Source organism: Artemia franciscana, chromosome 9, assembly GCF_032884065.1.
Source record: "Artemia franciscana chromosome 9, ASM3288406v1, whole genome shotgun sequence".
Lineage (NCBI taxonomy): Eukaryota > Metazoa > Arthropoda > Branchiopoda > Anostraca > Artemiidae > Artemia > Artemia franciscana.
This window is the reverse complement of record NC_088871.1, coordinates 43497132-43511008: the sequence shown is the minus strand read 5'-3', so window position 1 is coordinate 43511008 and position 13877 is coordinate 43497132. Positions and strand designations below refer to the sequence as shown.

The following is a 13877-nucleotide window of genomic DNA, read 5'->3' as shown; positions in this document are numbered from 1 at the left end:
CATTTTATGGGTTCCAAGCGTCTTGGACATGGGCGTTTAAATATTAGAATAACCTTCGCTGGTTTTGGGATGACCTGAAACATTTGAGGGAGGCTTGAAACTGGAAGAAAATAATCTACACAACTTGTGTTCAACTCCGTGCTAGTTTTTAGGTGGCCTGAAAAATTATAGCCTTATGATATAAGAAATTTTGAGTATCTTTAAAAGGGTCAAAATAGATCTGTTGCTCTTATAAATTGTTTTGAAATAGTCGAAATTATCTTCTTGAAATAGATATAATAATTTCTATAATATAGATTAATAATTTCTTGAAATAGTTTGTATTATATGGGTTTAATGTATAAACCGACCAAATATCATTGACAGTTTTTAAATAACTAGAGATTGTCTTAGAGAGCTGTGTATTCAGAAGTTGAGTTGAAATTGAATCTGCTTCCTGATAAATACAATCAGTTGCAATACGAGGCTTGTTGAAGAGCCTTAAGCAATTAAGGGATAGTAGCACAGTAGACTATTATTTATTTGCGCCATGAATAAGATAGATGTTGATTTTCTTTAGGTCTGGGATGCTGGATATCCGGCCAGAATACGGCACTACAAAGATATGAAGACCTTTAGTTGGAAATATACCCAATATTCAAAATTTAACGCCTCGGATACATCACTTTTGGTATCTGGTGTTCATTTTGGGTCCCACTCTAATACTGGTGAAATCGCTGTATTGTCCTTAACAGGTAAATAACCCTGTCACATTGTAATGAACTTGTATTATTTTAATGGCTTGTCCAGTCATCTAGTTGTAGGAACATTTTTAAATAACCGAGTTGAACCTTATCGGATTTAAAGGTCGTATAGACCTTATATTTTTAAGTTAAAAAAGGCCATGTTCACACTGTACGGCCTTATTTTGCGCCAGCTATCTAACTAAGATATGCTTTCCAGATTAAAGTTCATATTAGCACTTTTTTAACGCTAGCTTATTCTAGAGATTGTGTAAAAAATTAAGAATATTTTAGTGATAATTCTGTAGATTTTGTTATTATGGAGGTACAAGCTCATTCAATCTCACTTGATACGGCACTTGATACATTTTCATCATTGAGCACTCAAATTTTAGAAATTTAAAATATTTGCCAAAAGACGCAAAAACTAGCCTATCTTTACTGGAAGCCTATGAAAAGGCTACCAGATTTTATCTTCTTTTGGTGGCCCTTGGTGAAAAATATAGGTTTTAAGCAAACGGTTCGTGAGCTTTAATTTAAAATGATGAAATAATGTCTAGCGACCTCTAAAAATGACTTTACTTTTCATACTAATTAGACTAATACTAATTAGTCTAATACTAATTAGTCTAATACTTAGACTAATACTAATACTAATACTAATACTAATTAAATACTAATACTAATTAGACTGCCAATGATTGTAAAAATACACTGAGGAACCTGACAAGTTATATTTTCAGTGGATGGCTGGTTTATGAGATAAACTTATGTATTGCCCCATATTGCTGAAAGTATGATTTTTTAAGACTTATGAATTCACCTCTCGTAGTGCAAAGTTAAGATGTCAAATATGTTTGCTGTTCAGATTATAAATGAATTAAACACAAGATATTATTGAAGAGGACTCGTATACTGTCAGCTCCAATTACCAGTTTCATTGTTTCTTTATATTAATTTTTTTCACCATTTTGAAATACATTCTGTGTTTAATTATGGCACTAAATTATTTGATTTATTTGGACCGGTAAAATCTACAATAAAAAGCTCTGAAAAATCAGCATATATGCTGGACGGTCCAGAGTGGGTAGCCTCGTCTAGGGACTGTGGAATCTAGAGTTCAACTCCCAGGCCAGCAGATGTTTTTATCAATTATTTCCAACTATTAAATGAAAGTCAAGGGTTTATTCCTAGTCAGTTGTGCTTGTTGAATGCGCGGCGGTCGTGGGCCCCTTTGTTTATTTCTGTATGTTAATTTTTTTTCACCGAATAAAATATAATTTAAGTTTGATTTTCTTTATAATTTTATAAATAATATAATTTAAATTATTCAAACCATTTTTTTTTTGTCAAGAGGCCTAAAGATTTTCTATAATTATTACTAAATAGAAAAATAAGTCAACGCTTTGCTTCTTATTTGTTTGTGACCTGCCCTTTTTAATGCTAAAAATACGCTCTGTTATAATAAATAGTCATAGGCAGCACAATAGCGCTACCTAAGTAAAAAGTGATGTTGGCACGATGTATTTTTTTTTTAGGTCAGGGGACTTCGTATAGAAGGAAATGTCTTAGAAACTCTAAAAGGGCTCATTCGATTGGAAACTAAAGGGGTTAGTGCCCTTTTTAATATTCAGAAGTGATTGGAGGGCAACCAACCCCCTCCCATGCTCATCATTTCCCCAAACACATCCAGACAAAATTTTGATATAGCCATTTTGTTTAGCATAGTTGAAAGGTCTGGTAATTATGTCTTTGTAAATGCCCCCCCCCACATTTTTCAGGGCAAGGGTTGTTTGTTATGCCCTAGGGCATATACGGTTTTTATAGAAAGGATGGTCGTATGGGCTACGAAGAGGTCTTATTGGATTGGTAATCAATAATTCTAGTGCTCTTTTTAAGAGTCAGTGATCTGAGGGCAGCTGACCCCTCTCCCCTCCCCACGCCCATAATTCCCCCAAACACATCCTATCACAATTATGAGACAATTATTTTGTTCAGCGTAGTTAAAAGATCCAGGAATTATATCTTTGAGGATGACACCCCCCCCCCTACAGCCCTCGGGGCAAGGTTTGTCAGTTATGCCCTGGGGTATATAAGATTTTATACAAAAGGTGGCCATACAGGCTTCTTCTGAGTTTTTTGGGCTTGTAAGAAGTTAGAGTGCTTTTTTAAGAGTCAAAGTGATACAGTGGCAATTAAATCCTCCCCCCCCCCCCTATGCCCATCATTCCCCCAAATACATCCACTAAAGATTTTGAGATAGCCGTTTTGTTCAGCATAGTTGAAAGGTCCAGTAATTTTGTATTGGAAGATGACATCCCCCCCACGGTCCTCAGGGCAAGGGTTATAAGTTATGCCTCGGGGCAAATAAGCTTTAAATGGAAAGGATGGTGGTATAAACTTCGGATGGGGGTTCACTAGATTGGAAATTAGGAATTCTAGTATTCTTTTTAAGAATCGAAATTATTGGAGGGCAATAGCCCCCCCTCATGGTCTATTTTCCCCATATGTATCTGATAGAAATTTTGTGATAGGTGTTTGTTCAAAAGTAGTCCAAAGGTCACATTACAAGACATTTCGGGTTGACACAATCCCCCATAGTCTGGAGACCTGGGTTGTAAGTTAAGCCCTGGAGGCATATAAGGTTTATGTGGAAAGGGTGGTTGTGTGAAGTTTAGAGGAAACTCATTTGATAGTGAGTGTATGGTTTTAGTTCCCTTTTAAGAGTCAAAATTGATGGAGTGCAACTAGCCCCCCCCCCCTCACTGACATTCTCTCTTCCCCAAATGCATCCGATCAATTGTGAAATAGCCATTTTATTCACAATAGTCCAAAGAGCATATAACAATGGCCTCCGAGTGGACGCAACCCTCCAGAGCCCAGATCAAGGGCTGTAAGTTTTTGCCCTGGGCATATAAGGTTTTTTATGGAACGGATAGTTGCATAAACTCCTGATCGGATGGGGCTCGTTCGATTGGAAATCGGTAGATCTAGTACCATTTTTAAGAGTCAAAAGTGTATGGAGGTCAACCAGCCCCTCCCCCACAAGCCTTTCATTCCCCAAAACACATCCATTCAAATTTTAAGACAGCTTTTTTGCTTAGCATTATCGAAAGGTCCATTAATTTTGTCTTTTGGGATATCCACCTCCCCACGGTCTTCAGGTTAAGGCTTGTAAGTTAGGCAATTCTTTCATTCCTATATATATATATATATATATATATATATATATATATATATATATATATATATATATATATTTTATAGAGAAAGATATGCATGTTTGAACTTTATTTTTCAAAAAGACTGAAAGCCTTGCCCCTGGGCTTTGGGGGGCTGCGTCTACCCTTAAGACATGGTTATATGTTCTACGAACTATTGGTAACAAAATGGCTATTTCAAAGTTTCGATCGAACGCATTTGCGGAAAACAAAATACCAAGGAGGGGGGGGGTTAGTTGCCATCCATCACATTTGACTCTTAAAAGGAAACTTGAACCGTAAGTTTCCAGTTTCTATGACCACCCTTCCCATAAAAACTTTATATGCCCTCAGGGCATACCTTGCAACCCTGGTCCTCAGGGGTGTGTGGGGGAGTAGGGTTGTCATCGTTGAAGTCATAATTTACCACCTTTCAACTACGGTGAACAATGTCGCTATCAAATATTTTGATTGGGTGTGTTTGGAAAAATGTGAGCTGGTTGCCCACTCCCCCATATGGGTTGTAAGTTATGCCCCAAGGGCAAAGACATAATTTCTGGACCTTTCAACTAAAAAATCGTCAAGATTAAAAATCGTTGAAAAAGTTTCTCCTAACATACAAATAGCAAGCCAAACTATTTATTAATTTACAAAAAATCGAAAATATATATTTTTTTTTTCATGAAAACATCTATTTCAATAAAAAACGAACAGAGATTAATTTAAGAAAAACTATTTCCACAAAACAAGTTTATAAAAGAAATTTGAGAGATCCACCAGGCAAAAATAACCAGAAATAAAGTCAAATAATCTCCAAATTTCTTTTAAATGCTTTCACTTTTTTTACTTTAATAAATAAAAAATATTAAGACTTTAAGGAATAAATATCAGTTTATGTATATCAAACTGACAATCCACGTTCATTTGTTTTTGTTTTGTTTTTCCAGTAAAGCGTAATTTATGTTCTTGTTTTGAGAAAACATTGGTGTTATCAGTCCTACTAATGTTGATTTTTGCTCTCATTGAGTTTGACTCAGCTGTTTATTGTAATTCGTTTTGAGATTTATTTATTTATTGATAGTGATTTGTGATATTTCTAAAAATCTTTCTAGGGCCACTGCTGGCACACCGGGTATCGACAGCTTGTCCATATTTCAGTTGCTTAGTATTTTTTTTTTTTTCATAGGATAGAAAGCCAGTCGCCCAACCAAGTGAGTTCTGGTATAAAAATCATATTTCCTAAGAATATCTCCTAAGGATACGCAGCGCAGCATATTTCAAGAAAATGTTCTCATAGGAATCTTTGATTAGATACTAGATAACCATGGTATTTTGGGGAGTTTTGTTTTCTCATGATGATTAGGGGTACCATATTTGGGAGCTACCTTGGCGCAAAGGTTGCCTTGCTAACATAGTTAAATTTTAGGTTATCTTTTAAATATTGACAGCTTACCATCTTGGGCTGGTTTAAAGACAGTAAAAAGTATATAGGACTAGGAATTTAAGCTGACTGTCAAAGAAAAATATCTTATGCATTTTGTGATATTCAGTTTCGCTGCAGTAATTTTTACGCATTACAACTACTACTTCTAGACCTACTACTGACAACTCACTACAGCTTCAAGCCGCCTGATGCCAACACAACTACCCATGCTCTTCCTCCATGCCAATCTACTCAAAGCCTCCCTCTTTGCACCTTCCCAGGAAGTCCCAGTCTCCCTTAGACCTTTCCGTACAACGCCCTCCCGCTCCTTTCGGGGAGCATCTGCTTTTCGTTTCGCCCTAGACGGTTGGCCGACGAGGATACTCTTTGGCAATCAGTCATCCTTCATCCATAGAACGTGTTCCACCCATCTACACTGTTTTATCATTATAGCACTAGAATGTTAGATTGAACCACAGTTTTCGTACATCTTACGTTTTGAAAACGGTCAGTCAGACAGGTACCCAAAACTCTCTGTTGACAATTTATCTAGAAAACGTTTGGCAAATTTGTCTTTCGAGTGTCTACGTTTTAGAACGATGCTTGGCCATTATCATCACTATTACTCTCAATATTCTAATCTTGGTCCATAGACTTATCTTCCTATTCTTCCAAACTTTTGCACAACTGTAAAAAAAAAAAAAAAAAAAAAAAAAAAAAAAAAAAAAACGGAGCCTTGGCTATTCTAATTTTAATATCTTCATTGCATGCACCGTCTTTACTAATAATAGGTAAGCGAAGTTGTCCACTTGATTGATCTTCTCGTTACCCAAGATCACTTTTTCTCCTTCATTTATTCCCAGTCTTAGCAACTTGGTCTGTTTCACATTAGTTTTCGAGATGCACTCGAGATCTAACGGATTCAAGATACACTAGATACACATCTGCGAGAAGAGCAGCATGGTTTTAGAGCCGGCAGATCGTGCTCTGACTTGATTTTGTACTGAGAATGCTTGTTGAGGAATTAAAAGAATAGAACAACAACCTATATCTAAAATTTATTGACCTCGAAAAGGCGTTTTACTCGGCTGGACTGAGAAATTTTGTGGAGAATCCTCAGGTAGTATGGGTACCAGAAAAACTAGGGAGCAAATTTATTTCCTTATACGAGAATGGCGCTACCAGATTTTCAAGATTATGTCTGGTTTGCATCAGGGATGTGTGCATCAGGGATCAGGGACTTCCCCATCTCTTTTGTAGTTGTAATGGACTACATATTAAGACGAAACTCTAGATATGGCGTAAAAGTAAGCAGTAGGCAACTCTCTGATTCAAACTTTGTGGATGACCTACTCTTGTTAGAAGATTCAAAACATAGGTTACAGCAGATACTTCACGCATTTGTAGAAAATGCAGAAAACGTTGGGCTAATCATACAAATTTAGAACAGGTGAAGGATTTCAAACACCTGGGCAGCAAGATGAATTACGGTGAAATAATGACCGAAATTAAACGCCAGATTAGTCAGTCAACTGGAGCTTTTAATAGACAAAAGTCCATTTAGAGGAGCAGTAAATATTCTTTATGACTGAAGTTACGTCTCTTCAATAGCAATGGGCACTCCATACTCCTGTACATTAGTGAGTGCTGGGAAATAAATCAACAGCTCGAAAAGAGAATTTTTGCAGTCAAAATATGTGCCTAAGGAGGATTTTAAATATAAGCTGGCAACAAAGAGTAAGTAACTCTGAAATTCGTAATACAGCCGTCCAGCCTCTCATTACTGCTTTTATAATGAAGAAGAGGTGAGCGTATTTAGGAAATGTACTCTGCATGAAAGAAGGCCACCTTCCATGGACTGTCCACGACTGGAAACCAGGCGACTGAAGAAGACAAGGTCGTCGAAAGAACACTTTGTAGGGAACTTTTGACCGAGATCTCAGGACGGCTGAGACCTTGTTATAGACACCTAACTGGGAAGATGTCGCCGCTGCAGCATCGGTTTGGGACGATCGGAGACGATTCGCTTACGGACTATGCGCCACTACTGGCTCCGGAGGAACTAAGGTCTAAAGAAAGGTAAATTGTTGTATTCCGAACTCTCAAAATCTCAAAAATTCATTCATTTTGCTAATATTTTATCTAGGATGCTCAAATCATGAGAATCAGAGTTTTACTTTACATAGAAGTCTATCAGAGTTTTCTTGCCTTTTGATTCCGTGCTCTTCCATTGCATTTGCTGTGTGTCTTAGGAGAAAGCTTATAAAAATAATCCATATTAATTGAGATAGAACGCAATACTGCTGAACTCCTGATTCTATACGAAACCAGTTACTGACCTTCTTTCCTACCTTGACCACAGCATTGTTATTCTAGTATGTAGCACTAATCACTTTAATGTATTTATCTGGTATACCATGGAAGGATAGGATCTTTGCTAAAGCTCTTCTATCAGCTGAATCGAGCGCTTGCTCAAGATCTGTAAAACTAAGGTTTAAAGGGGTCTGATGACTTAGGCACTTCTCAATTATTAACCTAAGAGGGAAAATTCAGTAAGCGCATCTTCTCTCCCTCCTAAAACCATACTGTTCTTCCCTAAAAAGTTCATCTACGGCATCTCTAAGTATTAAAAGTATAATCATACCAAGTAATTTGCTTCCTATAGAAACCAAGCTAGTGCCTCTATAATGACAGTATTCACTCTTATCATCTGTCTTACAGAGGGCTTAAATTAAAGGTTTTCTAAAAATCGCTCAGTACTTCCCCTTTTTATGGCCCTTGGTATTAACCAAAGGACATATAGCGATCGCAAATTCTGTTGGTCTGTCGGTTCCGGTTTTGCTACTTTAGGCAATTCCAGGTAAGCTAGGACGATGAAATTTAGCAGGCGTATCAAGGACCGGAGAGACCGGACCAGATTAAATTAGAAATAGTCATTTTCCCGATTTGACTATCTGGGGGGGGGGGGGGAATGAGGGGCTGGTTAATTCGGAAAAAATAGAAACAATGACGTATTTTTAACTTATGAACGGGTGGTGGGATCTTAATGAAATTTGATACTTGGAAAAATATCGTGTCTCAGAGCTCTCATTTTAAATCCCGACCAGATCTGGTGACATTGGGGGGAGTTGGAGGGGTGAAACCTAAAATCTTGGAAAACGCTTAGAGTGGAGGGATCGGGATGAAACTTGGTGGGAAAAATAAGCAGAAGTCCTAGATACGTGATTAACATAACTTGAACGGATCTGCTCTGTTTGGGGGAGTTGGGGAGGGGGGTGGTAATTCTGAAAAATTAAAAAAATGAGGTATTTTTAACTTACGAAGGAGTGATAGGATCTTAATGAAATTTCATATTTAGAAGAACCTCGTAACTCAGATCTCTTACTTTGAGTCATTAAGCGGGAGGGAGTTGAGGGGAACCAGAAATCTTGGAAAACACTTAAATCGGAGAGATCGAGATGAAACTTGGTGGGAAGAATAAAAACAAGTCCAAGATACGTGACTGACATAACTGGAACGGATCCACTCTGGATCCGGCGACATATGGGGGAGTTGGTGGGAACCTAAAATCTTGGAAAACGCTTAAAGTGGAGGGGTCGGGATGAAACTTGCTGGGAAAAATAAGCAGAAGTCCATGATTGACATAACCGGAACGGATCCGCTCTATTTGGGGGAGTTAGGGGGGGGGGGTAAATTTGAAAAATTAGAAAAAATGAGGTATTTTTAACTTACGAAGGAGTGATCGTATCTTAATGAAATTTCATATTTAGAAGGACCTTGTAACTCAGATCTCTAATTTTGAATCCCAACCAGATCCAGCGTCATTCGGGGGGGGGGGGGAATCTTGGAAAACACTTAAAGCGGAGAGATTAAGATGAAACTTGGTGGGAGGAATAAAAACGTGTCCAAGATACGTGAGTGACATAACCGGACTGGATGCACCCTCTTTGGTGGAATTGTGGGTGGGGGGGATAATTTGGAAAAATGAGGTATTTGTAACTTAAGAATGGGTGATCAGATCTTAATGAAATTTGATATTTAGAAGGATCTTATGCTTTAGAGCTCTTATTTTAAATCCTGAACAGATCCGGTGACATTTGGAGGAGTTTGACGGGGAAACCGGAATTCTTGGAAAACGTGAAAATTGAGGTATCTTTATCTTACGAATGGGTGATCGGATCTTAATGAAACTTGATATATAGAAGGATTTTATGTCTCAGATGCTCTATTTTCAATTCGAATCGGATCCGGGGACATAGGGGGTTGGAAGGGGAAAACAGAAATCTTGGAAAACGCTTAGAGTGGAGAGATCGGGGTGAAACTTGATGGGAAGAATAATTACAAGTTATAGATACGTGATTGACATAATTGGAATGGATCTGTTCACTTTGGAGGAGCTGGGGGGTGTTGATTTGGAAAAATTAAAAAAAAATTGAGGAACTTTTAACTCATGTCTCAGAGCTCTTATTTCAAATCCCGACCAGATCTGTGGACATTGGGGGAGTTGGAGAGGGGGAACCGGAAATCTTGGAAGACGCTTAGAGAAGAGAAATCGGGATGAAACTTGGTGGGTAGAATAAGCAAATGTCGTAGATACGTGATTGGCGTAACCGTACTGGGACCACTCTCATTGGGGGAGTTAGGGGCGGGGCTCAGTGCTTTGGCGATTTTGGTGCTTCTGGACGTGCTAGGACGATGGAAATTGGTAGGCGTGTCCGGGAGCTGCACAAATTGACTTGATAAAGTCGTTTTCCCCGATTAGATCATCTGGGGGGCTGAAGGGAGAGAAAAAAGTAGAAAAAATGAGGTATTTATAACTTACGAGTGGGTGATCGGATCTTAATGAATTTTGATATTTAGAAGGACCTCGTGACTCAGAGCTCTTATTTTAAGTCCCGACCGGCATTAAGCCTCCGATTTTCTTTTTAAAGCAATCTATTGATTCTTAGGATTTTGCTAGAGCTCATACCATATGAGCTCTTGGCTCGTCTGGCCTCGTCACAAGTGCCATGTGAGCTCTTAGCTCTTGTTTTAAATTATATTCATAATATTCAGCAATTTATGTCTGACTTCATAAACATCATATTTTAAAAAGATCATTTACCATACTATCAGCATCTGGGAAATTATTACTTTTAATCCTTTTGGTACTGTCGCTAATTCTTCCTCACAAAACAAATCTTCGTTCAAAGTATCACAAACTTTTTCATTTTCTTATATATATTTTGCTGCAACTGTATCTCAGTTTAGCACATTCTCAAAATGTTTTACCCATCTCTCTTTAACTCTAATTCTTCGTCACAAAATAAATTTTTGTTCACTTCCAATTTGTCAGCTATATCGAGGTGCATATGAGTTAATCTGCACAAAAAAGTGTTATGCTAAGGTAAATTTGCATTTGTGTGGTGTACTTTTTTTTCTTCTGTCTGTTTTCATTTAATTTGCCTATTTTTTTTTTAATTTGCTGATTGTAGGGTTAGAAAAGTATGAATCTAAATATAATTCAAAACTATAGCTATGAATGTTGAAATTAGTTTTGTATAAAAAAATGTGCTACTACTACTACCACTGACAACTGATTGCTTTACCAGAAGACTGACATAGCCTAATAACCTCTTAGTTGTTTTTTTACTATTTTGCCTCAAGACTCATTACTTCCCGAGAACTAAGGCCTTGTGGCTTGCAGATGCTCCATAAAACTTGAAATAGGAAAAGCATAAACGAAATCCAGAACAGTAATTACTTTCGTGTAATAACTTTCTCTTGGCTGTTCATTAAATGTAGATTTAACAACTTATTTAAACGGAAAAAAAGCAAGTTCTTGCTGTAAAAAAAGGGTTTAATTTTGTTTCAAATTGCAATACCATGAGAAAACAAAATATCATTCAGACTTTGTATTTTAACGGTTAAAAACAAGGTATCTAACGTTTATTATAATTATATCAATGCTAAAATTGCTGCGAATGTTGTCTTTGTATTGTCTTTTAGCGCTGTTATATTTATTTTGATGCTCACATTTCATAAGAATAAATCCAAAAGGGAAAACTTGCACCGACAAAAAGGTTTTATCGGTTAAGAATCTTCCCTGAAACCATGAGGAAAACACCTTATTTCCATACTATATATATATATATATATATATATATATATGTGTGTGTGTGTGTGTGTGTGTGTGTGTGTGTGTGAATGTATTTATTTAGTGCACGAAGCAGCCGTGATCTACTCTGCTACACAACATAGCCAACAAATAAAACAAAAAAATGGTAGAAAAAAACTTCTATAGGTGGGAGTCGAACCCGTGAGCCTTCTAGCTACTAGCCGAAGCTTCTAATTGTGGGCTTAGACAATCACCAGGGAAAATTTTCATAGCCTTTAATTAGCTATCTGAAATTGATTGCACATTTCAAAGCTTTTTCTTAATATACAGTTTCTTTTTAGATGGTAACTTTGACCTCCAGTGCCGGGTTTCTAATCGGCCCTATGACATCTTTGGAACTTGGTATACAGATTCATATCTGATATCAGGCGATCAACATTGGCTGGGGAATTTGATAAGCACTTCGAATCTGTGGTTAAATCGAGCTTCTCAAGAAACTGACTCCGAATTCACTTCTGTCATGAATCGAATGTTTCGTTTTTTTAATAGGTATTTCTTTTTTAATTTGATTCCCAAATTTATTTAGCCTTAAAACAACTTTGCATTCTTCACTGAGGTTCCACAAAGTATACTAATAAATGTATACTACTTGTATATATATACTACTTGTATAAATATGTACTACTTATAATATAATATCCTTTATAAAATATATGAATCCTTCACAAAATATACAAAACATTTAATTTTTAGGATTAACGATTTCAAAAACTAATAGTATGGATCATTTGAGTAAAAAAAAAAAGAAAAAAACCTCGTGAACAACCGTTCAATTCTCGATGGCTGGACAGATATAATAGTTTGATTGTTGCTGCCTCTATTCTGCCTTGCAAATTTTATATACGTAATATTTAGACAAGTTTTAGTTATAAACAACAGAAACGGAATTAAAAACTGGGAACTAACAGGGACCCTCTTGCAAGGGTGGTTTCTGGCTAAGGAGTCAGAGAGGGGGGGGGGCAATTTCTGATTGCAGCTTTCATGTTATGGTGTGTCCATTCGAGATGGAGGGATGTAGCTTCTGGTAATATTAGTCTTTATTTGTTAACCATTATGTTTATGATTTTAAAAACTGTATCTGCTTTAATAAACAAAGACTCACTAACCAAACAGTTTCTTGAAGCTCTCACCAGTATTATAATAATGATATCCAACTCTTAACGTAAATTAATTATTGGGCAAAGACTATAAAACTAAACTCTTTGTACCAGTCAAGGGTAGAATTTCCCAGTCTATCGTTCATATCTACGCAAATGCTGTCCTACAAGGGAATATAAATGCAGCTTCAAATCCATTTTTTGAATATTATTTCCTCTATACATTCAACTGAAATTCTAATTGAAAACTTTTATTAAAGTTTGTTAGAAAATGGTGTTCAAAATAAAAATAACAATCCAAAATGTTAATTCTACTGCTGAAAAAATTACAAATATTCCTTCATTAACCAATAAAAAATAATTATGTCGATTTAAAACGAACAGAAACTAGATCTACGTTGCATGGGCAACGTGAGGTGTTGCGGCAACCTTTGCTCGGCTTCGCCGAATAAAGTGTTGCGAAAGCAACACTTTGGTTTTGTTTCCTCGCTGCGACTAAACGCTGAAGTTGTTAATCTGTAAGGATGCTAAAATACATACTAGGTACACCAACTCGCAAAAGTTGCAAACTCCTCATTGCTAAAGATGATTGTAGCCTTACAGCCGATTATTACTTACAAGTCCCCTACATGTCTTACCACTGGAACCAAATTGGTCTTACCATCAAATACAACGGAAACAAAAAATAGGTACACCAACTAGTAAGAGTTGCGAACCCCTCATTGCCGAGGATGATTATGAGCTAACAGCCGACTGTTGTTTACAACTCCCCTATATGTCTCACAATTGGTATCGGCCTATTTTTGGTTTCAGTGTGTACCTTACTACTGAAGTTGTCAACCCCTTTAAACTTTCAAACTGGTATATCTCATGAAGGAATTTTTGTACAAAAAAACGGATGACATATACTTTGATCAGCTCATCAAAAGCTATCGACTGCCGTCGAAAAAAAAAATCTATCTGTCTTAGTTCAAAAGTTGACTTTTTTGCCGTAGGCCAACTTTCTAACGTCATCACTTAGAAAGGAGCAAAGGATAAACTCTAATTTCTTTAGCAATGAGAGAACTTTTAAAGTTTAAGAGGCACATCTGATACCATTTCTCTACCGCAGTCCCAAGTGCGAAAAACCGAATGATAAACTCAGCTGAAATCACGAACAGAAATGGGTAGAAACAATAGATGGCAGCACTTTCGGACCCGTGGGAAAATGCCGCTTTTTTGCTTCTCTAAATTTTTCTATTTATCACTCAAAGAAGATATATTGGCTGTGGGGCAGGG

At 36.9% G+C, this 13877-nt stretch overlaps 1 protein-coding gene across 1 annotated transcript in view; it reads left to right on the top strand.

The window, feature by feature from the left end:
* The window catches only part of LOC136031449 (F-box/WD repeat-containing protein 5-like), a 63007-nt gene that overhangs the window by 12323 nt on the left and 36807 nt on the right, over positions 1 to 13877 (top strand). The window contains exons 4-5 of the mRNA XM_065711047.1: positions 560 to 734; positions 11784 to 11991. Coding sequence (XP_065567119.1) covers positions 560 to 734; positions 11784 to 11991 — 383 coding nt within the window. The remainder of the gene's footprint in view (positions 1 to 559; positions 735 to 11783; positions 11992 to 13877) is intronic.